The 25525-nt window shown below is 42.9% G+C and overlaps 1 protein-coding gene across 1 annotated transcript; it reads right to left on the bottom strand.

Annotated features, from left to right (window-relative positions):
* Window positions 1–1282: 1282 nt before the first annotated feature.
* On the bottom strand, window positions 1283–21598 carry TMX4 (thioredoxin related transmembrane protein 4). The gene is made up of 8 exons (XM_030946107.1): window positions 21383–21598; window positions 13151–13266; window positions 9989–10034; window positions 9257–9385; window positions 8516–8561; window positions 6955–7056; window positions 5209–5272; window positions 1283–4769 (listed from the first exon to the last, which is right to left on the bottom strand). The coding sequence occupies exons 1-8, from the start codon at window positions 21565–21567 to the stop codon at window positions 4492–4494; spliced, it is 966 nt and encodes a 321-aa protein (XP_030801967.1). The 5' UTR covers window positions 21568–21598; the 3' UTR covers window positions 1283–4491.
* Between the last annotated feature and the right edge of the window lie 3927 nt (window positions 21599–25525).

The raw sequence follows: 25525 nt of genomic DNA, 5'->3' as shown, positions 1-25525 counted from the left end.
TCATTTTCTGATGTGTGACTGACACTTGGAATGGCCACTGTCCTTTCTGCATCCTCGGCAAGCATGCGAGGCACAGAGCCACAAAAAATAGCCTTTCCATGTAAAATGGTAATTTAAATGAAAATATTAGGATAAATACATGCCCCCATTTGTTCCCTGTGTGTTTAAATACAGAGCTTTCCTTTCTCCTCAGGAAAGATGAAGTGAAAGTAAAAGCAGAGAGTTTTAGGTGTTTTTCTAATGGGAGAGGAATGAAGATGTTTGGTTAAAAAGAAGTCATCATCACAGCGCTCACTGAAGTGAAACACAACTTACTCCTCAGCAGAAGGGAATGACAGCACACACTACTGGGCAGCTGCATTCCCAGAGCTGGGACTTACCACTGGTCCAGTTCCAGACAGAAAAATCAAGTGTTTTACCACTTTAGTTCTCTTCAGTATTTCCTCTACAAAACTAGAGCTTGGATTTGTCTGATTGCTTGAACCTGATCAAAACCTGATCCAATTTTGCCTGTAGTACTCTATGTGATGTTTTCATGGAGAAAATTTCACATTCTCACATCACAAAAGAGAACAAGGGAGTTGATAAAATAGCAAAGAAAACGCTCCCAAGGCTTCATTTGATACCATTCCAACTTGCACTTTGCATCCAGGAATGAACACAGTGGAAAAGAAGAACAGCAAAGTGAGTGGCAATGGCCCAGGCCCTGCAGCTGCTCTGTTCACAGGGAGAGGCAGCTCAGGTAACTCACCTGAGCAGAAGGAATCCAGGTGCCAGATCCAGCAGCTGCTCCAAGGAGGTCCAGGGATGGTTCCTGGCTGTCCCTTCTCCCTCTGCACAGCTGCCCCTAGAGCCTATTCCTGCAGCACTGCCTGGAATGTGAACCACAACCTGAGGATGGCTCTTCAGGTCTGTACATTTCTTGCTGGGCTCCAAATCCCAGAGGGAGTCAGCACAGCTTCGGCAGTCAGGGGATTTCTCAGGGAGTGAAAAGAACTACCTCACGTGCAGGTGAAGCCTTTAAGGGTTCAGTTATGCTGTTCTGCCCAGCTCCATTCTGAACCTCTGAGAGGCCTGGGTTCCTCCAGGGAAACCCTCCAAAAGGAAGCAATTCATTGATGTCCAGGTTCCTTTTAAAGATTTTAAGGAATCTTCACAAATCACAACCTCTACGATTAATTGGAAGATCAGCATTATTAAAAAAAAAAACAACAACCAAACCTTTTGTTAACAACACAGATGAGCCAGCTTTGCATTGAGGAAATGAAAATGACTCCAAGCAGGTCATAAATACAAAACTTTATGTGGCATTTCAGTAAAAATACGCCTAAGTATAAATTTGCAACACTTTGATGTAACAGACAACCCTGTGTAACATTTCCAAGAAGAAAACCCACATAACACGTGCCACTCCCACAGGGGCAGTAGATACAGAGCATTCCAAGACACACATACAAGTTTCACACAGATCCCAAGGACAGCAGGTTTGGAATGCTGGATGGATTTCCAGCCTCTTGAAAAAGGAACCTGCCAGATTTTTTCCATGATTTGCTATTAAGCATTCCCATTCCAGTGGCATGCAGCCCAATTGATATTTAAATTGCTTCTCAACAATTTTAAATTAATTTTGACACACAGCTCCAGTTCACAAGCCTTAAGGCCCTGTCTTTCATCAAAACATTTTGAACAGTGCCAACAGCAGCTTCTCCAAGGCCCTTTTTTCTGTACTGAGGCTGCAAGAACAAAATCCATTTCTTCGTGATTAATCCTCACAGAACAGAGATAACAGTACACCCAGATTGCACAAAAGGTTGATCCTGACTTTTTGGAAACACACCAAGTTTAAAACTATTGTCATGGTCTAATTAGCACTACTCACATGATTTAATTAAAATGTGTTTTAGTGGAAAAATACCTGATCCTGGAAGGTATATTGACATGACACTCCTACTGCACAGCTAATAGTTTTTCTGTTAAACACCAATTCAGCCTTTACAGTGTTTGCTGCCTGCTGTTTCCCAGATAAATATTAGTCAACACTGTAGCGTGATACTGGAGATACTCAGTAATTTTCCTACAAACATAAAATTAAGTTGGAGAGATCCATGGTTGCACAGTGTCACGTTTTCTAAGCAAAGCCTTAGCCACAGTTCAGTGATCTTTGTAGTAAGCTACACCAAACCACATCAAATCAGGTCACACCCAGCCAGCACTAATATTCCCTACTTTACTCATGAAAAACACAGGAAGAACATCCATCCTCTGTTCAAGAACCCTCAGAAGCCTGACCAAGCTCATTTCTAGATTCACCAGACAGATCTAAGCTGCTGTCACCTGCTGCCTGCTTACTTAATCCCAGCTCATCAGTGATCTTGCAGCTCAGTCTGCCACGATGGAAAACACTTCCTATCTTTGGTTTAATAACCCAAACCCAACTGTGATGTGCCAGGACAGAGGAAATGCGAGTAGAGAACTCAGACACACCACACAAAGGGGCTTCTGATCTCTCCCACAGCATCTCACAGACCACATGCCTTTTAGGACAAAGTGCCATTTGTGGGTTTGTTTGTTTGCTTGTGAAATCCACAGGAAAACCAAACTCTTGAGAGAACACCTTTTTGTCTTCCAAGTGCACAGTTCTTCCCTTCCCACTGTAGTGGCCACACAGTTCTCCTGGTTTCTGCAGGCAGAAGTGTAGCTTTTAACAGGTTGCTGTGTGCCTCACCTACTGCTGGGTCAGCTTTACACCTGCTCACTGACATGGGACAACACCCAAACACCACAAGCTCTTCTCAAGATAGTGCAATGTGTAGGTATCATCAAGTCTATGTTTCCACCCATGTGAAAGCACATTTAGAGGTGTCCACTACATGGAAATCCAACTCCAGACTGGGAGTACTCCTTAAGAAACTTCAAATTCAGGATAAGCAGTGTCATTTTCTTCTTTGAGCAGCTCTAGCAGACAAATGCAGAGTTTCTACCATACAGATTGAAAACATATGGGACAGGACACAGATGGGAAAGTTGAGCTTTCTTGGCAATTATGTTCTTTCTAAGCATTAAAAAAACAACAACAAAACTTCCAACACAAATTGGCCCTACTAATCTCAGTCTCAAAGGAAACCAGCATTTTGCATTTGCAGCTTCTAATAAGAGATGATCTCATCTCTGATTACTCTTCGTTCTTGAAGAACAAGATGAAATTCATGCATGTTAGCAAGGTTTATGCAACATATATATATATTTTAAAATAATATCAAGATTAGGACACATCTTACGTTCATGGTCATACATCATCAAAGCAGGAACATACAGAATCTCATGGAGGATACTCCTCACCAAAAAAGACTTACATATTAACCCAAAGGAGTGATACACTGATATGTTTAATGACCCAAGCCTAACCACCTAATGCTGTCTACCTGACAAGCCAATTTCACTTTACACAGTTCAACACATGCACATTTTTCTGATAGAAGCAGCAAAACCAAAGCTCCTCACCCCTGCCCACCTGTGCCCCTCTATTTCCACAATGTAATGATCCCAAAAGTAGAAAAGTGATCCAAGGTAAAACTCTAAGTGCCTCTTCAGATAGCATCACTAAAGCAGCCTGAGTTCTGCCAAAAGCATTCTGAGCTGGAAATGGCAGGACTGCACTGCACATGACAAACTTGTACTGGCAAGATAAACACAACTTATTGACTCCAAAGTGAGCATTTCCTGCTGCAATCTCCTGGTGGGAATAAATTACCAAAAGAAAAAAAAAAGTAGTTGTGCTTTGGCAAAATTTCCCCCTCACCAAAATAAGTTCCTTTAAACCTTCTAAAAGTTCCACAGTGCATTTTAAACTTAGCTACTGCTCCCTTCCTGCCTGAGGTTTTTAATTACTCCCACTCCTTGGGTCAAACAACACAAGCTGCACAGCCTCTGGATCACCAAAAACTGACACATCTGGGGGTGAGCTGCAGGACCAACTTCCAAAACAAATGCAAACAGAAAGGTGCTTCAGTGGAAAGTGATAAAAACAAACCCATGGTACACAACATTTCTGACAGAAGACCAGTAAAGTGCCTCCTTTCACTAGTGAATTGTCTCTGTGCTTCTGTGGCATTTGGGAACAATCAACATTCAGACAGAAAAGTCACAATCCTGCCAAGCTATCATGGAGTTAAAGGTCCTGATCTTGCCCAGGTCAGTCCCTAGAGGGACACACAAACAATGATCATTTCAGAGCTGGTGAACTGAGGCTGACACCCCCTTTTTCTCTGAGGACATGAAACAGATAAGACACTGATTCTGATTGTCACGGCTAAGGTCACACAATACACAAAGAAAGTAAGCAAGTACTAAGCTTAAAAAAAGAGGAGCCTGCTGGCAGAGCAGAGCTTTGCGTAAACACCAACGACAAATCAAGTGTAAGCTCCAGCTTCAGACCCTGGAGGGGCCTGACACTTCTTTGGTCCAGGTGTACAAGAGACACCACGGGGGAAGCTATAGTTCCTTCTCCGCGCCCTGACTCTTCCTCTGCCTCACTGTGCTTTCAGTCTCTGATTCAGCTAAAGGCTGCTCGCTTAAGTCTTCTGTTTCTTCTCCCCCTGATTCTTTTCCAAGTGCTAAATCCTCCTCTGACTCATCAGCACTCGAGTTTGCTGCATCTTCTCCATCTGAGAGATCTCTGACGTCGGCGGCCTCATCGGCGGAGAGGCGCGCCGCCTCGTCCGGCTGCTCCAGCGCCGCATTCTCCGCGTTCTCCTTGCTGATTGCTTCTTCTAAACAAAGCAGAGACTGCAGTTAGACTGACTCCCACGGCAAAGCCTTCCCGAGCTGCAGGGACATGCTCTGAAATACTGATGAACATTATTATAATGGATTACAGTTATTATTCCAACTGGGACTGGAACCAGATGATCCTTAAAGTCCCTACCGACCTGAACTGTTCAGTGGTTCTGCGACTGAAAACTTTTCCTTATTTTTCAGTTATTTCCTTAAATCTTCAGTAGATTTCTCCTCCACTTCCATTACTTTTCCTTGCATGTTAGGCACAGATGGACTTTCATTTTATTCCACTGAGTTAAAAGCCAAAGACAAACCAATTTTACTTGGCTCCTGAGTTATTGGTTCACACCTAAGATCTGAACAGTGTGTGGCCCTTCCTCCTAAAATTTACACCTGAAACTACAGCTCCTCAGCCTCTTAAAGAGTTCTTACCAGGTGTTTCAGCTCTGTGTTTTGACTTGGCTGGGCAGAGGCAGTCTGAAATCAAAACCAGGACCTGTGGAAAGGAAAAAGACATTTATTAGCATTAATAAAAACAGCATTTATTACCAATTGCAAAAGTCCCTGCACTCATTCCTTTTAGACAGATATACACAACCAAATTTACAAAATTCTATTATCTTGCTTAGAGATAAGAGCTAAATAAAAACATGGAAAAAAGTGCATTCTCAGTGTGTACTAACCAGCATTCCCTGCCTTCTACTACCCATTTTCTGCCTCCTACTTTCCTAAATTTATTCAGTACTGACACCGCTCACAGCTGAAGAACAGCTCAGAACACAGTTTGAGAATTTTTACTTTCTGAAAATTTATGAAAAAAATCTTGGTCAAGATTTCCTGTATTTTGGGATGTTATTCCATTCTTATCCCTGGCTCCCCAGTACAGGTGTGTGCTCCACCTTTTGTGCTCATTATTTGACCAGCCCAGTGCAGAATTCAAAATGCCAGGAAGACATTTGTGCCTCACTGTCACATGCTAAGAATAGTGCACAGAAAAAGACAGCTGACACCATGTGAAAGAAATATATTTCAATCATTGAAAAGCTTTTTGGAAAGAGCTGGGAGATGAACTTCACATTTTTTCAGCAGGGGGATTTTTTAGTGAAGGAGTAAGAAGGAAAGTTTCTTTTAAAACACGATATTCACTTGCTCCTAGTTATACTAACTTGTTTTGCTCTCATCTGTGAAAATCTACCATCTAGAAAAATGCAGCTGTTGAAATTGAATAATCAAAAGCATTTGCCTGTATAAAACAATTCTGTATGCACATTGAGCATAAAACATGGTTTTGCCTAAATTCAAATTTCAGCAGCATTGAAATCACATCCCAGAACTACTGGGAAATACACTGACAAAAATTTTTCTTTATTTCACTAATATTTGGGCTGAAGGGCAGAGATCCACATCCCAGAAACAACTTTTGCACATCCTACAAGGAACAGTGACCTAGCAGCAGGCTAAACCAGTTACCAGCAGAACTGTTTGAACTGTCCTTGCAGTTGTAGAATGCACTTGTGGAACAAGAAACTAACCTAACTAACCTGAAAAAACCTAAACCCCCAAATCTCCAAAGCTCAAAAATATTTCCATCCTTTGATTTTGAGTAACAGTGTGTCAGAACCCTTCCACTGCTGACCCCCACAAGACCAGTTCTTCTGTGGTTAGTAAAACTCCCCACAAAGCCTGTGTTCTTAGAAAGCTGGAGTCCTGACCAACTCTGACCACACTTTCCACCCTTAAGTAGAAAAGTCTTAGATACAAAAAGGCCAATACAAGAATCCCTCCTTTTGGTGGATAGACTGAACAAATCTAAATTGCAGCATTTTATAAGAATTTGATAAGATTTCATAAGAAGGTGACCTGATTTGTATTGAGGGCACTGTCCAAATGCTTCTTGCCTAGGGAGAGGCCTGGGGCACTGGCCACCTCTCTGGGGAGCCTTCTGCAGTGTTTAACCACTCTCTGCTTCCTCATGTCCAGTCTAAACCTCCCTGGCACACCTTTAACCCTCACTCTGGGTGTCACAGGGAAGAGATATTAGTACTCAGTAATATATTATTAAAGCAATGTACATTTAAATATATCTTATGAGCAAAGTTGGTTTTATTTTTTTCACAAGATAACAATGCAAAGCAAGAGTTCTAGTTAACAAAAAAAAAAGAAGTAATGTTTTCTTACCAAACCCAGGAGCAGGCCAATCAGTAAGGTAGCTAAGATGAAGATGGCATAGGAAATCCAAACATGAACTCCAAGAGTGCCAGTGAGGTAGTTATGAATTTGCTGGAAATTAGAACAAGATCCTTAATAACTTCATACCTAAACCACTTAGGATTTCTACTGCCAACACCACTGCATGCATTGCTGTCTAATTAAGAGCTTCCATTTAACAGTATTTATACTGAAGTTTTCCCCTTTTGACACCATTAAATCTTGGGGGTTTTTACTAATTTGTTCACATGAAAAGGCTTTTTAAGCAGAGGATGCACAATCCCTTTTCCCAAAGACACTCAGCACTACAGATGCCACACACAAGCTTCTCTGCAAATGGATGGATGAGGAGCCTTGCAGGAAAGTATCACAACATCCTCCATCCTTATGTGGCATCTGCTCATTAACTAAAATAAAGCCCTTCAGCTCTTCCTTAAGATTTTTAGCTCTTAAAAGGAGCCACACACTCTAAATATACACTAAAATTATTTCACTTCTAAAGGTAAATATAATAACCCAAATACAGTATTAAGATTTCTTTCAAACTTTGGTCTGTTCCTTAAACCTACAAATTCAACTGGTTGAGTCAAGCAGCACACGGAGTCAGTGAGCTGGTGGGAGGTCAATTATGACATTAAATCTCTTTCAAAACAAACCACAATCAACATTTACAGGAGTTTAAACACAAAAATTCCAGAGTCTTCTTTTTAAATGTCAGAACATCTTCTGATATTTGTTAAGGCCTAAGCAAAGACAGCAGAGCAGGAGGAGTGAGGAAATGTACACCTGAAATATTCATCTAAGTGCAACACAAATTAGAGGTTTCTTCCCAGGACAGCTAATCTTTCAGGAAGGAGACTATACAGACCCAACACCATTTCAGAGCAACCATGGGAGAGAAGCATCAGAAGGCTATAAAAAGTAAATGTTATCCAGTGAAAGAATCAAAGATACACAACTCAGAGCTCTGCTTGATTCTAATGTTAGTTTGGTACTTTGTAGAAGCGATACAAACTTGTTCCAACTCTCACCTACATTTCTTTTCTGAAGGACATGTTACAATAGTAACATATTTTGCTGCAATCAAATACAGTCTCTCAATCTCACTGACACTCAAAGGTTTTTAAGAGGATGTTTCCTGACCAGAATGTGAAAATTGTCAGTATTTGGATGACATGGAAAAACTTGGATAGCCCCCAGATGAAAGCATCTTTAAATATTTTAGTGTAAAATATGTTTTAATATTTTAAATATTTTTTAATATCAGTGTAGCTAAGCATTTCTCCTTTACATCTGATAATTACTCTATTACCCAAATTCATCATGTTCCTATACACAAGTGGTGTTGCCAGTTTGAACCCCAGACCCAGAAATTATTACTAAAAAACCCCTTGTCCTCCCTTCTCCTGTGCAATACACAATGCAACTCCCATAAAAGGAAAATAAAAATATTCAGTTATGTACTGACTTTTAAACATATAATCATTCTAAGCATAAAAAGGAGTATGGAAAACACCACACAGGTACTTACCCTGATCCATCCTGAGAAGTGAAACAGCCCTGCCATGCCATGCATCCTGGAAAACAAGGAAATGAAAGGACAGGTTCACAGCAGCCCTGCAGCTCCTCTCCCCATTCCTAAATATCCTACAGCTCTTCTTCCTTCTCACATGGAAAATAAAGACCCTCTCTGGATCCCTGATGTGAATTTATATATAATGGCTTCAGCCAGAATGAACTGCAGGCCACACATCTTTGGTTCATCTTTTGTGCCATGCAAGCTTTCTACAATATTTCTAAGCAAATACCTCTCTCTAAAAATAAATTCTTATACATCCTGTAAGCACTACACTGTTTGCTATTCCAAAGGGAGACAAAAGTCTCTCTTGTAAAGAAATAAACAGGAAACCCTTAAAGCTAAAGTAGCAGCAGCCAGAAGTCATGAAGCAGTAATTTACATAAACACACACTTGATTCCAGGACTCAGCAGATATTAGAAATGCCACTTTACATAATGATCGGTGGCTGTATTTTTTCTTTTAATCTCTTTTCAAAGATGACATAAACAAGCCCCAGCAGGCACAAACAAAAGCAAATGCAGAAAATAAGCTGCCTTTATAGGTGAGAACCTGGGAATCAGGCAGTCAATACTGATGGCTTCTGCCATCAGTCTAAGGAATAAAGGCCTTTTGTCTTTAAACTGTCAACACAGGACCCTCAGTGAATAATGAGATATAAAACATTGTTCTTGTTAACAAAAACCAAGTGTTACATTATAGAAGATGGAGACTTCCATCCTGCCACAGGCTCCACAGCTTCCCATTTCCTCTCTAGGATGTAGCCTTGGAGATCTTCCAGGGTGCGGGAGCCGCGGTATCTGCGAAACACTCCATCGCTGGCACTGCAAAACAACCCCCATCAGCACATACAGCCCCAAACTCCAGGGGAAAAACCCAACCAACACCCCACAGACACTACAGATCTCACTGGCCCAGACCTGAGGGTTTGGGAACTGTAATCCAGCATGGAAAAACCTCAGGTTTTAAAGAGCAGGCAGTTTTACCATTTATAAAGCTGCTATTCTTCTTAAGTATTCACTGGCACTACAGCAAATACACAAAGCATGTGAGGTTAACAACCAGACCAACTCTTAATACAAGTCAGAATTAAATGGGCACATACATATGTATTTGTTTGTGTATCTGCATGACTCCTAATACTCTGACTTAATGAAAGGTTCAATATTTTAAGGCTAGCATCACCTTATTGGAGAGGAGATAGAGCAAATGTCCGCTCAGCTCCATATTTAATAGTATGGGTAACAGGGAAACTTAGTAAAGTCACTTAAAATAAAGAAAAGCTTCCCATAAAGACTCCATCATGCAATCAAAGCTACAGTAACCTGAGCTGAAATCAAAAGTCACTATTCCTTCATTTTCCCTACTTTTCAGTTATAGATTAAATCAAATGACAACAGCTGCAGTTTCCACTATGACACACTTACTGGTAAATTGTAGGAAGTGTTGTGACAAAGAAACGACCACTCAAGCCTAGAAAGGGAAGAAAACCACAAAAACAGTTCAGTAACACTGAAATTTCTCAGCATTCTGACATCCATAAATTGCTACATATCTGTATTTTAGAGGAGGCTGCACAGCTTTCACCATTGTTTTGTAAATACAGGTTAACAGTTTGTCCTCAGAATTGCCACAAACAGTAACAGATACTGAATATTGGTTATAAATAAAGGAAGAATGTTTAGCTTGAAGGATGTTTACTGAGAGGTAATTTTCCTCATCGATGGATTTGCCTCCCCAGTATTTGCCCACAGCTGAAGTTTTGGACCAGCCCAGTCAATCAGAAAGTGCTGAATTCCTACAGACAGCAACTGCAATTCGCATAAAGTACCAGTGTAAAGAGTATGGTTATTTAACTTTGCCTTTTAGAAAATTCTGTGAAAATCTTCTGGGAAATGAAGGCCTTATGCAGCCTTCAATAAAGCAAACAGCTCTAGGCAACAGAATTAGCCATGGAATAGCATTGTTGCAAGAGAGTTTCTGCCTTTAGAGACAAAAATGAGCCATACTGAAATAAGCCAGGTATTTTTAAAAGTTTCACTGGTAATGTTTTCCTCAGTGTGAATTCCTCTATGGAATAGGCAAAAAAGGGTTATGGCTTTTTTGCTGTTTGGTATTTTGTTTGAAGACATGTAAAGCAAATGATATTTAAAGTTCCAGAAAAGAACGCTTCTTTACTTCAACTTCCGAGCTCTCTGCCTGTATTGCTATGAGAGGCAGGGTGATGAAAAACTTTCTGAAACAGCTAAAAGTTGTGCCAGCACAGGGAGATACAAACCAAACAAACCCACAAGTGTGGCAGCAGAATTAATAAAGCAGACAGCACAGCTGCACAAGGAAAAGTGGGTGGAGAGTCACAAAGAACATAATTAGCTTAACAACAGAGAAAGTCATGGGAACACTGACAGGCTTTTTGAAGTTCTTACAAATGCCACTCAGGCAAAGGAAATAAAACAGCTCAAACCTCTCACCTGTGGCCTATCCTGGAGTGAACACTCAGAAGCAACTCTGAAATCTAAAAGTTATGAAATGCATCTAAGCTCCCCCAATATTTTTGGTGGAAGTTTGCTGGTTATCTAAGGCACCTGCCTAGATTGGTAAAACCAGATGCGAGTCAGCTACAAAATTTAACAATACATTAAATTGTTTTGGTGCCTGTTTAATACGATTTTGAATTGGCTACAGTTAAGCATCTGTCTCTGTCTGCAAATGGGAAACTGACACCCACTATGAAATCAGCAGTTAATCAAAAATTTAAAACCCCTTTTATCTGAGGTATTTCAGAGATATGCACACCTCTGAAAATGTACAGAGAATAGAGTTGTCATCTAAAACTCTAGCAAAACTTCAGCCAACAACTACTCAAAGACACAGAAGATCCAAAAAGTCTTGTTGTAATTGACAGGTGAATGTTGTGATCAGGAGCTTAAAAAGGCACCACAAATATGCAGAATTTAAGGGTCTAGAAGCATCTGCACTATGTGCTTGCTCCACACTGAATGTTTCAATGCAGAAGATGAGGCAAGAGGAAGCACTTTAAGGCTGGAACATCAAGGACTGAAATGTGCTGTGAAGCCATTAAGACTCTGGTGGATTCATTCTTCAGGCATCTCCTGCAATTAAGCACCATGAATGGCCACTTTCTCCTTTGGTTTGGGAAGTGCAATTTTATGTAACTCTGCACTCATCTCATGGTTTTCCCCTAATTTAACACATTTTGACTACTTTCAATTCAATGAAGGGGTTACATAACTGAGACTAATTAAAGTACCATTGTGCAATCAAGAAAGGAGACAGAGCACTTAAATACAACTGAAAGGCTGATGCAAAGCCCACAGTAAAAATACCTCAGTAACTTTGGAGAGCTCCACAGAAACTCCTATCTTCCAAATTACATCAGCACCAAAGGCCAAACACGTAACAAATGTTTGTTTTCCAGTTTGAGCATTCCTTACTTCTAGAAGTGCCTGCAGCTCCCAGTGCTGAGCTGGATGTTGGAGGTTATACTACATGAGTTTTGGTACAAATTCATCATTTTGGTCAGTCCTTGGACTCAGAAGAAACCCATGCTTACGGGTCAGGACTTTCAGCAACATAGAAATTCAAAAATTAAGTTTACCTCTATTTAAACAAGGTAATATTAAAATTCATCTGTTTATTACACTATATAATGACTAGAATAGGCAGCTTTTTGATACCAGATTTTTTTCTATACTTGTGAACTTTTAACAAGACATGAACCTACACAGGGTCTAGAAATGCTGGCATTTTCTTGTCAACTTAGATTGCTGATTCTGAGACAAGACTTTTGACACAGTAAATCTGTTCAGCATGTATTCAACTAATAAACACATTTTTCACACACTTTATAAAGCAAAAACAAAGAAAAATCAGGGAAGTCTGGCCTTTTTTTCCTAATAACATCTCATCTATCAGTCTTTTGATACTGCTGATAAAACCCTTTATCCCCTTAAAGCCCAAACAAGCATGAAGCATTCTCAGGAGATGCAGAGGCTCATACAATATTAATATTGCTTGTACAAAGACACATTCAAAGCTTTGAAGGGAGTCACCAAAGGAATAAATTAGATTGCACTTGTGCTTCTGTGAACAGTTAGGGAAGTGTTTTTATAAACATATTTGCATATGTGCATCACCAACAGGAAACACCAACAACATCTGTACTATAAAGCACTGCCACAATTAAAGCAGTCAATAAACCAGCAACATGCTGGAAACAGAAACTTTTAATTAAAACAGGATTGCTCTACCACACCCTGAAATTCTGCTAACAGGAGGCTACAGAGCTGGAATCTTCTGCAGACAGGTTGGAGGAATGACACAGGCAACAGCTTCCAGTGCAGAAGATTAAAATAGAGAATAAGCCTCTGGTAAGTCAGTATTAAGCCAAACCACCCCCCCAATTCTTTAATCCTCCAAACTGAGTTTATAAACTTCAGCTCAGAATACAAACTGTATGGAGAAACAAAGTGTGGAGAACATGATTTTGACTTGGAAGCCTAAATAAACAGCAAATGGTGGTTGTGCTGAATAATTCTGCTATTGAAAGACTCTGTTGGATGCAGTACCTGGCTCCTGAGTGACATCCACTTTCCCGACGGCGATGCCGAGCCACTCGCTCTCCTTGGCAAAGCTCTCCCAGGTGGGCTCCAGCTGCCGACACGCCGGGCACCAAGGCGCGTAACTGAGGGGGAAGGCAGGGAAATATTTTATACCCTTCCATTACAGACATGCAAATTGATCTATCATACAGACAATGTACAAACACGTCAATCACAAAGGAAAAAACCCAGTTTTTCTTAATCAAGTCAGTTTTTCTTAATCAAGTCTAAGTAAGACAATCAAAGTTTTTTTTATCAATTCCTATGTTCCTCCCCATGTTATTAGAGCAAAACAAATCACAGATTTGAGAAATTCATATCCAAACTCCTCACCACTTGTGATTTATTCTATATACATAGGAAATAAAATAAATTTCCATGGCAGCTATCTGAATTATTGAAGCCAGGCTGTCCTTTGAAGTAGCATCCTTCATTGCAGCATTTTGTATTGATTTCCCACACGTCAGAACTTCCTGAAATTGCATTTGCCTTAGCCCACTACTCCATACATCACAACATGCCCTTTTTGATAGCAGCCATGAGAGACTTGAAAAGAGCACACATCAAATTCCTCCTGCTCATACTTCTCGTCCTGTTTTTACCCAGGATTCATTTCAGAAAAACAGGAGTGCTCTTTTCAAGAGCTGACTTTCCTACACTCTCAATCCAAAGAATTAAACCAATTTTGCACCTATTGGTAATGTCAATCTGGAAACAGAGCAGCTAACATAAAGGATAACATCAGATAAAACTGATGATAAAAATCCCTTTTTTCCACCTTTCTGTATTTTAGCCTAACTTGGTTGGCCAAGTCTGCAGGGAACCAGGACTGGGAGGTACAGACTGAGCTGGGGCAATTGCCCATGCACACACTCAGCCTTTTACCAGTTATGGGGTTTAATTTGTCTTTTTAAGTCAACATCACTCTGTGTGAAAGCATCTGCAAAAAGGACATAAATCTTATCCCGCCAAGAGACAGCCCCTCAGTATCTTGCCAAAGGATGCTGGAAACAAGTCTCACATGCAGTGATGTTCTCCATTGTGCTGCTGGCCCAGAGAGAGCTTTTAATAACAGTCTGGCAGGTACTGTACTTTACCAACAGGATTATTTCATTATACAAAAGCTTGACTGATAAATAAGAACCTGCAAACATCCATCAGATAAGGCAGCTGGTGTTGATCTAAAATGAAAGAGAGAAGGTTGACTGTTTTCTAAATCCAGCTTCTCTAGATGTCTCAAATTCACACCATGAGATTTTCAAAATAAATACATCCTTTAGCCTGGTTTATCTGATTTTGGAATAGAAATTTCGACCCCATCAAAATTTGTATTTACATTTGACATCCATGAGCATCTTTTCTGAGTGAAGTGGAATACTCAATACACAACTAACACTTACATGATTAAAGTATTTCCTTTAGTTCAAAGCAGCATGAAAATCTATCCATGTCACAGTTCAGCAGTGACAGGATGTAACAGTGAATTTCACAAAAAGATATGGTCGTTGGCTAATTTTTAGTATGAATATTGGACATGGGATGGCAATAGTTCCATGTAATGCTACAAGATCCAGCCACTCCAGCTAAACATTGGCACAGATAATCAGGATTAAAATATTTGCTTTACGTTCCCGAAATTACACATCCAATTCTTGCCAGCCAGGAAACAACCTGTCCCCACATGCTCAAGAGACAACTTGTAACCGACACCAGATTTCTGCAAGAGTTACCACTGCTGTTTACCTCCACACCCTCACCTTCCTGAAGCTTTCATGTCTGCATTTGTTGTGCAAGGAATTCATGCCTGCCTCCTGGATATAACAAATAAATTACATTACCAAAGCTTTATTGTGGCTCTTTCTTAGTCTTAAAATACTGAAAGTGTAAGGGGAGGTAAGTTACTGAACAGTAAAATACTCACACTTTGGACATCTTATCAAAAGTTTGAAAAAACTTTCTGCATCCTGAAGGACTGAGGGAAGTACTTGATTTCAACAGGGTTTTTAGAACTGTGGCAGATTTGTATTTCCAAAATAATTATGGTACAAGTGCCATTCTTAAATTCATGGAAAAAAATATCACCTGCAGGAGCAGGGAAACAGACCCTCGTGTCTGCTGTGGAGCCAGTCTTTGTTACTTTGCAAGGCACAAAATGCAAGAGCAGGTCCCTGGCAAAAGCAGATGTAACCAGATTTCTTCTGCCACACCCCAGGCAGGCCAGGAAACAATGAGCACTTGGTCAACACCACCAAATTTCGGGCTGTCACCCCCATTCCTCCTCACTATCAACCTGCAGGGCACAGGGTGCCGTGCAAAAGGTGTGACAAGAAAACAGGCCTCTCCAAGTCAAAAATCAAAGCCGTCTGGAATTTAAATCAGGACTTGGGCACTCTGTTAAGGAAAGCAAGCTTTCAGTAGCTTGTTACACATTAAAAGGCAATTTACTGATCTCCATCACAGCTAGAGTGACACACTGCCAAACTACTCACTGCAAGCAGGTACTGCACATCCCTCCCTCAACACACACCTCATTCCTGATGCTTCCAGACCTCTCCCACAGCAGAGTTTTACAGCTGAAATGCTCTCACACACGGTCAGCCCTCCATAAAAAAGGCAAGCAAACATCTATCACTGCAGCAACGATTGACCTCAGCAGACTAAAATCACTACTTCCGAGCATCCAGGTGTTTTCTGCTGCTCCTACTCCATTACAATACCTACAGCTTTTTGCAGAGGGCATAAAGAAAGCAACTGAAAAGCAAAGTTTGAAGCTCTCAGACTCAGGCTTTGCTTTTGACTTCTATTTATCTCTGATCTAAAGCACAAAATAACCTTTGGCTTTCAAATAGCTACAGCTTCACTGAGGCAGTACAACAAAACCCAGCCAAGTGAAAACCAGTTTGAGCAAAGGTGCCACTCTGCCTATCACCCCCAGTGGATCAGCAAACACAAAGCCTTTGCTAAGATGTACTGATATCTTCCAGCTCTGAGCCACTTCTCTGCTTGCACCTTCTGAATTCACCATTTCACTCTTTTCAAGCACATTTAAGTGACTCTTTTTCTGCCCTCTCACTACCATTACCAACAATAACAGATGTAACCTTGAGTACCATTCCACACCTTGCTCGAACAGCAATTTCACCAAGTTGCACAAATCTAGGAGAAAGGAAAAACAGCTCATGGATACAGGCATGAGAGGATTTGCTGAACAGAAAGCAGCAAAACTTCCTTAAACCAAGCTGCTTGATGGAGTTCATATTGGGAATGCTATTTTAATAAGAGCAAAAGTGTTGGGACAATACCCAACAGAAGGGTAAAAGCAGTATCAGAATTAAATTCTTATCTTTATTGTTTTAAATAGTTTTGCCTACAGATCTCATAAGCACACAATATAAATTAAAAAAAAAAACAAAAACCAATTCTAAACACAGCCAGGTCTTGGGGCAGGATGGGCAGCTTTCTAACAGAAGAAAAGCTCCAGATGAACTGTGAGTTTTTAATGACTTTTCAAGTGAGCAGGTGGCAGTCAAAGATACAGAAGTTGGTCTCTGTCATTTACCCCTGTGGATCTGTATCACAACAACACAAGCCCTGGAAGCTGTCAAGGAGCTTCCTGCTGAGTGCAAACCCCTCCAAACCAGACAAGGCTTTTTTTTTTTAAGAAGGAGAAATTATTTTTGAAATAGAAAGCAAATCAATCAATGAGAGATTATGTGAATTATTCTAGAGCTTCAGCAGATTAAGTTCCATCATTCTACATGTTTCTATGTCCCCTTCTGCACCTGTGTTGTGTCTGCTACAAAGTATCTTTCAGCATCACATTGTTGCAGTTTTTGTTCAGCCAATGCCCTGCACAACACTCAGCTGTGTGTTATTAAATAAAATGTTTGGCCACTTCCTCTGGACTCAGCCAGCAGAGCTGCAGAGGCTTCAAAACCAAACCAGAGTTTTGATAACTTGATTTTCTTTCCTCCTGTTTTTTGGCTTTTATTGGGTTTTGGGTTGCTGGATATTTTTAAGAATAGGACAAAGAAAAGCCTGGACACTAACAAGAAGTAAAGAGACTAGACACCCTTAAGTGACAGAAAATTCTCAATCTTGTTGAATTCTTAACCTAACTGACAGCAATTGTTAAATATTTAGCACATCCTTGGGGATTTTATTTACACAAAGTATTTCAAGGCAAGCGATTAAACCATCCACGTGCCAAAACATTCCGTTTCATTTTTGGCACACTCCCTTGAAGCTACAGACCAAAGCTGCTGGTGGGAGGCTGAACCCTTGCAACCAGCTGGCCACGGAGACAGCCGGGCAATGTTTCATGGTAAGTGACAGTGAAAAAATAAAAAGTATTCTTACGCTGTAAGAATAATAAGCCTTAGAAACATGACTATTAACTGGTCTCCTGATTTTCACCTGGCTAGAACTGAAATGGACAATGAAGCCATTCTTTTTCAGGTGCACAGAGCACTGCGTCTGTGCTGAAACAAAGGGGAACCAAAACATTTAATACCCGACGTGGGAACAAGCGCAGAAAGTACTGCAGATGCACCAAGAGCATAAACAGTTTCTTTTGTAACAGTTTCATTTGTAACCAGAAGACAAGTTCATGGATGGGTTGGGTTTTTTTGTTTGCTTGTTTTAATTTACCTCAAAAAGAAGAGGATGTTAAATTAAAATAAATCAAGTTTGGGAAAAGTTTCATTTACAAATGCAAAATGCACTTTTAAATAAGCAGACCAGAAATTAGTTTTCTGTGTTCCAGACAGACACAATATTAAAGACAAAAAGAAAACTCATCATATTCACAAATCATTATCTCACAGCTACAGAGGAGGGAAACTTTTAAACACAGCTCATTCCAGCATCACACTCACAGCACTCCAGCCCAGACCTGTGTGCTGTGATAGCAACAACATCCAAAAAACGGTGCAATGTCTGGCAGACACAGAACCTTCTCCAAAACATTTTTATCAATAAAATGCAGCAGCACTTCCAGGGCCTGCCATTTTTCCAGCTATGAATAACAAAATATTTACTAAAAGCCAGCCGAGTACACACACCTCAGCTAGGGGGAATGAAGGAAGAAAAATCCCATTTCTGCTACAGATGCCACACACAAGTAATTTCCAACTTAAGTTTCTCTATTTATGCACCTGGGAACAACAAAAAAGTGGAATTAGTGGAAACACTGATTTTCCACTTTCCCAAATAGAAAAATTGACATTAAACAGCAGCTGTACCTGCTCCTACCACAGCAGGAGGCTTCAAAAGAGCAGCAAATGAAAATCATTTTTTTCATGAAGATGCAATAGTAACATTTGCATTTAAAAAATGTACTGCTCGAAAAAAACAAGTTGTTATAAACAAATAGGAGGTTCTTCAAACAAATGAGGCTTTAATGGACATTACTGCACTCCTGCCAGCCAGGCTGAGACAGCAATGCAGGAACGCATGGACTGACACTCAGGACTCCTGTTTGGATCACTGGCTCTAAACCAGATAAAAATCCGCAGAAGCCAAAATCCATCAGAATGGAACTGCTGCAAGAATTGGATTAGGCTGTGTTTGCTGTTCTCCCCACCTGGGCTGAGAATTCCCACCCAGAGTTTTTGCCACGAGCCCAATAAGGAACAATTTAGGCAAGAGGGACACAGCTGCCGCCCATGGAAAAACTCACTGGCTGGAAGATGCTGCCAGCTCCATTCCCAAAATAAAACTGAATTTTCTCCCTTCTCTTAAAGATATTTTGACAATAAAGACCCAGAGCGGGGATGGGGGGAAACCCAGATCAGATTTCATCCGGAAAGTGCATTAGGGGAAAAATCCTGGACCGGATTCTGCCCGGGAAACATTTAAAAAATCAGTCCTAGAGCTCAAATTCCCACTAATTCCATACTGGCAGCACTGAGTTTGCACCCTCATTAACGACAAAGGTTCTTCCTCAGGAGAAAAGCAGAACGCACCAGCAATAAACCACAGGAAATAGCGTGGAGACACGAGGATCTTTCACACATCAAACACCGAATAAAATTAATTAGAGTCTGATTTAAGCAGGGCACCAACACGTACCATGCCCAGCTAACACTAAAGCTAACTCTGCCACCATTGCTACTGTCAGCAACCTCTCACTCCAAACCAAAACCAACTCTTCAATTGCAGTAAAGGCTTCCAAAGGACTCTAATTGTTTGCTTCCCCAACCACTTCCGATTTCAGTCAGTTCCTCTTTTTTCTTCTTCAGAGGCACGCACCACTAGTTATTTAAATATTTTCTTTTAGAAATAAAAACTTTGAGTCACCATCAATAACCTTCCTCCTTGAAACCAACCTGGGTATGAAGCAGTAACTTTCACACAGTTGCTTCCACGTTGGACTAAGTGAAAAAAACTCCAATTTAAAACAAACTTATTTTCCCCTCCAGCTTTTAGATCCCAATAAATGAAGAGACACAAAACCCATTCTAAATCCTCAACCACAACAGCTGGCATCCCTGGGTCACTATCAGGTGTTTCAGGATCGTTATCACCCATTCACGTGATGTTCCTGATTAACCTATTAACCACCCATTCCTGATTAACACCAGGGTGGAGTAGGAGCCTGAGCATTAAAGCCCAGGTGAAGTCCAACTCGCTAAGAAGAGACTGGAGATAAGACAAATCCAAAGGGCAAGCCAAAACTTTAAGTAGCTCGTTAAGTATTTAGGAGTTAGCACGAGTTCAGATGTCCAAACTGCTTTAAACTCAAGCATTTGCAGAGTAGCACACGTGCCACAATAAAATCCTATTTTATAGCTGCACGGCCCACAGGTACCACGTGGCTGTACTGCCTACTTAAACTGCTTTTTTATTCACTGCTATCTTTAAAAAAAACCCTTCAAGCTCAGTTCCCCCCTTCTAAACACAAACAGGTGAGCAAGGCTCCACCAAAAATAAAGTCATGTGCATTTCAAGAACTGTGTCATGTCCCAAGCAAAGCCACCACTGCAGTGCAGTTGGAAGTTAATGAAATCTGATGCATCTCCCTTGAATGAGAACCCCGAGCTCAAGGCAAGGCTGGGCTATTATGTAATCCTGCTTTGGAAGCCTACTCCTGCTACACGTTCCCTACTGAATCAGCCCTCTCGGAGCTCACACAGAAGCCAGCGCCAGCCCCTGGTGGGGAGCAGAGTAAGGGGCAGTGCTGGACACTGGTCCCAGAGTGACCCTTTAACCTTGGACACTCAGATGAGAATCTGAGGGACAGCTGCTTCACAGGATCAGGAATGGTTGGGGCTGGAAGGGGACCTTGAATCACAGAATGGTTGGGGCTGGAAGGGGACCTTGAATCACAGAATGGTTGGGGCTGGAAGGGGACCTTGAATCACAGAATGGTTGGGGCTGGAAGGGGACCATGGCACCCATCCAGAGCCAACCCTGTGCCACGGGCAGAGACACCTTTCTTTGGCAGGGACACCCCTTTCTCTGGACCAGGGTGCTCCAAGCCCCGTTCAACCCGGCCTCGAACACTTCCAGGGACCCAGGGGCATCCACAGCTTCTCTGGGCAACCTGTGCCAGGCCTCACCATCCCCACAGCAAAGAATTTCTCCCCCAATATCCAATTTAACCCAACTATCTGTTAGTCTGAATGTGCTCCCCCTTGGTCTGTCATGGCACAGTCTGGTAAACAGTCTTTCCCATCTTCCCTGTAAAATTCCTTCAGGTACTGGAAGGCCCCAGTTAGGTTACCCAAGCCTTTTCCTCTCCAGGGTGAACAACCTCAATTCTGTCAACCTGTCCTCAAAGGAGACATGCTCCATTCCCCTGATCAACTCGGGGGCCTGCTCTGGGCTCGCTCCGACACCTCTATGTCCTTCATTCCATATCCCTCATTCCCCTCTGTCTGGAGTGACCCGTTTAACCTCGGGCACTCTGTGCCCACACAGCCGGGAACCGGCGGGGTCTGCCCGGCCATCCCCGCAGACCGGGCTGTGAGGGCGGGCACCGCCCGCCGCTCCCTCTCGCCGTGCCCGGGCAGCCACTGTCGGCGTGGGGAAGCCGCACGGCCCCTCCGCAGGCCGGGAAGGCCGGCCCGGCCCCCTTGTCCCCAGAGCGGGGCTGGAGGCACCGGCCATGCCCGCCGGGAACTCCTCGCAGGGAACCCCCCTCGCCCCCCCGGACACGCTGCCTCCGAGGCGGGCGGGAAAGCGGCCGCTACTCACAACTCCAACATCCACTGGCCCTGCAACACCAGGCTCCAGTTGGAGCCGCACAGCACTCGCACGCTGCTCCGCGGCTCGCCGGGGCTGTAGAAGGACGAAGAAAAGCAGGCGGCGGGACCCAGCAGCGCCACGAGCAACAGAGCGCGCAGCAGCCGCCGCCCCTGGCGCCAGCGGCCCGGCGCCATCTTGGGCCCGTCCGCCCGCCCTCAGGAAGTCGGGGCAGGAGCGGCCCCGCGGGGGCGGTGCCTGCGCGGGCAGGGGCGGCTCCTCCGTCCCGCCCCGCCCGCCACGGCGGGAGCGGCCGGGCACCGGCCCCCAGCGGTCCCCGCGCCCGCCCCTCACGGCCGGGCACCGGCCCCAGCGGTCCCCCGCGCCCGCCCCTCACGGCCGGGCACCGGCCCCAGCGGTCCCCCGCGCCCGCCCCTCACGGCCGGGCACCGGCCCCCAGCGGTCCCCGCGCCCGCCCCTCACGGCCGGGCACCGGCCCCCAGCGGTCCCCGCGCCCGCCCCTCACGGCCGGGCACCGGCCCCCAGCGGTCCCCGCGCCCGCCCCTCACGGCCGGAGCGATGCTCAGCTTTGATGCTGCTCCAGCCGGGCCTCTGGGCGCCTGTTCTGGCCGCAGCTCGCAGTGCTCTCGGCCGGGTTTCCGGAGCTTTCTGTCCCCGGCGCTGTGTGGTGGGAGCTGCTTGAACAGCGGTGATGGCTCCAGCGGGTGCTGTGAGGCACCCGGCGCTGCGGGATCGCCCTAAACCGAGTGCTCCCCGTTCCGAGGGACTATCGCTCTTTTTCCCCTTTTCTGCTGCTAGTAAGAATCCCAGAGCAGCTCGGGATTCTGTCCAAGCCCCTATCAAGGGGAGATCACCCAGAGCAGGTGACACGGGAGCACCTCCTGTTGTCATTACAGTGCAAGAGATCTATTGTCATTACATCACAAGGGTTCCATATCGCTAGAGTTTTGTACCTCCTTGATGTTTCTTGTAGGCAGCTCCTCCAGGCACCGACTCCTGCTGATCCTCACAGCAGCCAACTGACTCTAGCTCCCTCAACCAACCACTCCACTCTTTTATAACACCCTTCTTATTGGCTACATCTGCAGCCTGTTAACATCAGGCCTGCTCCTAACCCTTAATGATTGGCTCAGCTGCACCTCTTTAGGGGGTAAGATTACTTTCTATACTACCTTTATTTACTTATGTTCTATCCCCCTACACCTCCAGGTGAGTCTAGGATCTCTTCAGACAGGAATGTTCCACGGCCTGCCTTTCCAGTGCTGTCTCAACCTGAACATAAAGAATTTCTTCCTCACGTTGAGGTGAAACTTCTTGATGCATTCTTCACCCCATCCCAGACGCATAATGCTGTGTTTTCCTTGACTTCAATGAGATTCCTGTCAGCGCCATCCTTTTGGCTTATCCAGGTCCCTCTGAGCAGCAGCCCTACCCTTGAGTGGGATGATTGCACTCTTAACTAATGGAAATTAAGAGAATCGACTTCTTTATTTAGCCTGGTAAACTGACCAGGAAAAAAAAATAGGAGATCACCGTACAGGTCTGGGCTGCCTTCTTGTCTGTTGTGAAAATCTTTGTTTGGCTGGAGATTATCTTGGCATAGAAGTAACTTGTGCTGAACAATTTAATAACAGTTACTGCAACACAGTGCTGATAAGTCCTGTTGGTAAAACATTCACACTTTTTTTCCTTCAGCAGAGGAAATAGTAGCATTTATCACCTGTGAATTTTGTTGCACTTTACCAGTTTATTTCATGAGGCTCCTTTACATCACTCCCATATTTCCCCACAGGATTCTGGGCTTGATCTAACCATTCCTTAAAGCCCAAGTGTTGGTCTGGCCTTTATTGGTGTTGGTCTATAAGTGTTGGTCTGTCACTGAAGCAGACCCAGGGTTAACATTTGGTGACAGAAGCAGAAGATGGCCCTAGCACCACTGTCACTATGCAGAAATGGAACCATGACAGAATTTTTTTCTCTTTTTACTTCTCAGGAGTAAGGAGGCCTCTCCCAATGACTCAGTGACTCTCCTCACCAGGGATTCCAACAGTATCTGCCCTTACCAAAGAGTGTTGCTGACAGCCTACCAGCACCGCAGAGATCCCTTCATTTTTTGAGCCATGTTGCCACTGCAATTAATGCCAGTTGAGGATTAAATAAGTAAAAGCCTCTCAGAACACGATTCTTGTAATATTTTCCATGTGATGCACGAACTCAGAGTCTCTGTATTGCAATTTTTCTAATCCTTTTGTGATTTGTAAAAGAGAAAAAAAATAAAAAACCTTCTCTAATTTATCATTGCCTTTCCTAAATGGATAGTGTAAAATTGGATGGTTTAGCCATGTTTAGACCTGGGATATGTAGTGAAGAGAAAAAAAATACAGCAGTAGAAATTATTTGAGAAGACACACACTTGGCTGATGTTCCTTTGTGAGAAGGTAATAAAGAAATTACTTTTACTTTTTTTTCCCTTTTCTACTGATAATAAGAACTTGGGAAACTTGAGAGAAACGTTCTCATCTTTCTATAGATTCTCTAGGGAAAGAAGAAAAAGTGATTGGCCAAAGCAGAGAGAGGGTTGAGATCTGGTGGAGCCAAATTAAGAGAATTTAAGTGACAAAGAACTGGTGGTGCAGAAGGGAAGGCTGAGGAACATTTTATTTAGTGGTGGTACAGGGTGGTGAACAATTATAGCTGTGTCATTAAAGAACATGCAAATGAAGGGGCTGAGAAGGAACAACATGTAAAATGATGGCTCCAAATAAATGGGAGTGTTCCTGTGAATTCCAAAGAACAAGGAAAGAAGAACTTACTTTGTAACTAATTTATCAGTAATTTCTAGCCACATCCAGCACAGAGGAGGTTTGCATTTCAGCCAAACGCTGATCAGGAAGGAGGCAGAGTTGGTTTCGTTCCTGAGAGAGAACAGAGTGTTCCTGAGTCAGGGGAGACATGTCATGGAGCTGCTAATCCCTGGGAAGTAGGTCAGGCTGGCCAGGATGGAGATGGCACACCTCACTGAGCCTGATTAGGAACATCCATTAGGAAATGGATGAAAAGAGAAAACAAGGAGGGCCAGTCAGAGAAAACAAATGTCTGGGCCAGACCTTCTCTTGCTTCTGTGGTGACTTCAATTACTCTGTTCCTCCCACAATTTACTTTCCTTTAGCTTCAGTGAGCTTCTGTTAACCTGCCCTGCTCCACGCCTTTACAGTGTGTGTGTGGTGCTCTGTGGGCTCTGCACAGACCTGGAGAGCCGCAGCTTTCCAGCTTCCAAAGCCCCACTGCTGCTGCAGAAAAGCTGCAGGAGTCAAGCTGTCACTTTAGGTCAATTGCAGTGTAGCCATGAACCCCAGGGAAGTTTTGGACAGAATTTGATTTACAATTAAAAAAAAAATCTAGTCTGTGTTTGTTTGTTTTAATCTTGATTATAAAATGGAAAGTTCAAGTACAGTGTGGAAAGAACAAGTGAAGCTACATGGAGGGAAAGATGCCAACCTGACTTTCTCTTGCTCTGTGACCCTCAGCTCACAAATATTTCTGTGCTGGAATGATAATTTATCTGGGTGACCAGCCCTTGCTCTGCACAGAGGACACCACCTAAATACATTGTTTCCTAGACTTCCCCATCAGTAATTTCACTGTTTCTCTGGAGCTGTGTGAGCAAAACAGGGCTTTGTGCTTTACCACTATTTTCTGTATAGGGAGGCTGAACTAGGTGACTTTTAAAAGGTCCCTTCCCACTCAGACTTCTGTGTCTTTGTGTTCACTGAACTAAAATTTGCCTCCTCTGATAGTGTGGTTTTCTAGCAGAAAAAGAAATGAGTTTAAAATTTTAGAGGTTTTAGGTGTGCGGCACAGAGGATGAAGTTGGAAAATTCTTTCCCAACTTTTCTTAACTTGGTTTCTATTAGGTTTATTTTCTACTTTATTGAATGTTGTCCTATTATTAGTTTGTGTGGGTGTCTTGTGGTAAGGAAAGGTATTCCAGCATTCTTGACATGTTTTCTCTCTCTGTGTGCCATGATGGATTCATGACACTGCCTAGAGCAGAATAAATTACTGCAACACTCATTTTCCTAAAATACACTTGATATCACCAGCTACGTCATTTTTTCCAGCTCTCTACTGGAT

This window comes from Camarhynchus parvulus, chromosome 3, assembly GCF_901933205.1.
Source record: "Camarhynchus parvulus chromosome 3, STF_HiC, whole genome shotgun sequence".
NCBI lineage: Eukaryota > Metazoa > Chordata > Aves > Passeriformes > Thraupidae > Camarhynchus > Camarhynchus parvulus.
This window is presented reverse-complemented; position numbering and strand designations above follow the sequence as displayed.

Excerpts from the sequence above, each read along its gene's own strand:
- TMX4 (XM_030946107.1), bottom strand. The coding sequence starts at position 21,567 with ATGGCGCCGGGCCGCTGGCGCCAGGGGCGGCGGCTGCTGCGCGCTCTG. Across the intron at positions 13,267-21,382 it reads GGCCAGTGGATGTTGGAGTT|TTACGCGCCTTGGTGCCCGG; the intron begins GTGAGTAGCGGC and ends CTTCCCCCTCAG. Across the intron at positions 8,562-9,256 it reads AAGTCTCCATCTTCTATAAT|GATGCATGGCATGGCAGGGC; the intron begins GTAACACTTGGT and ends CTTGTTTTCCAG.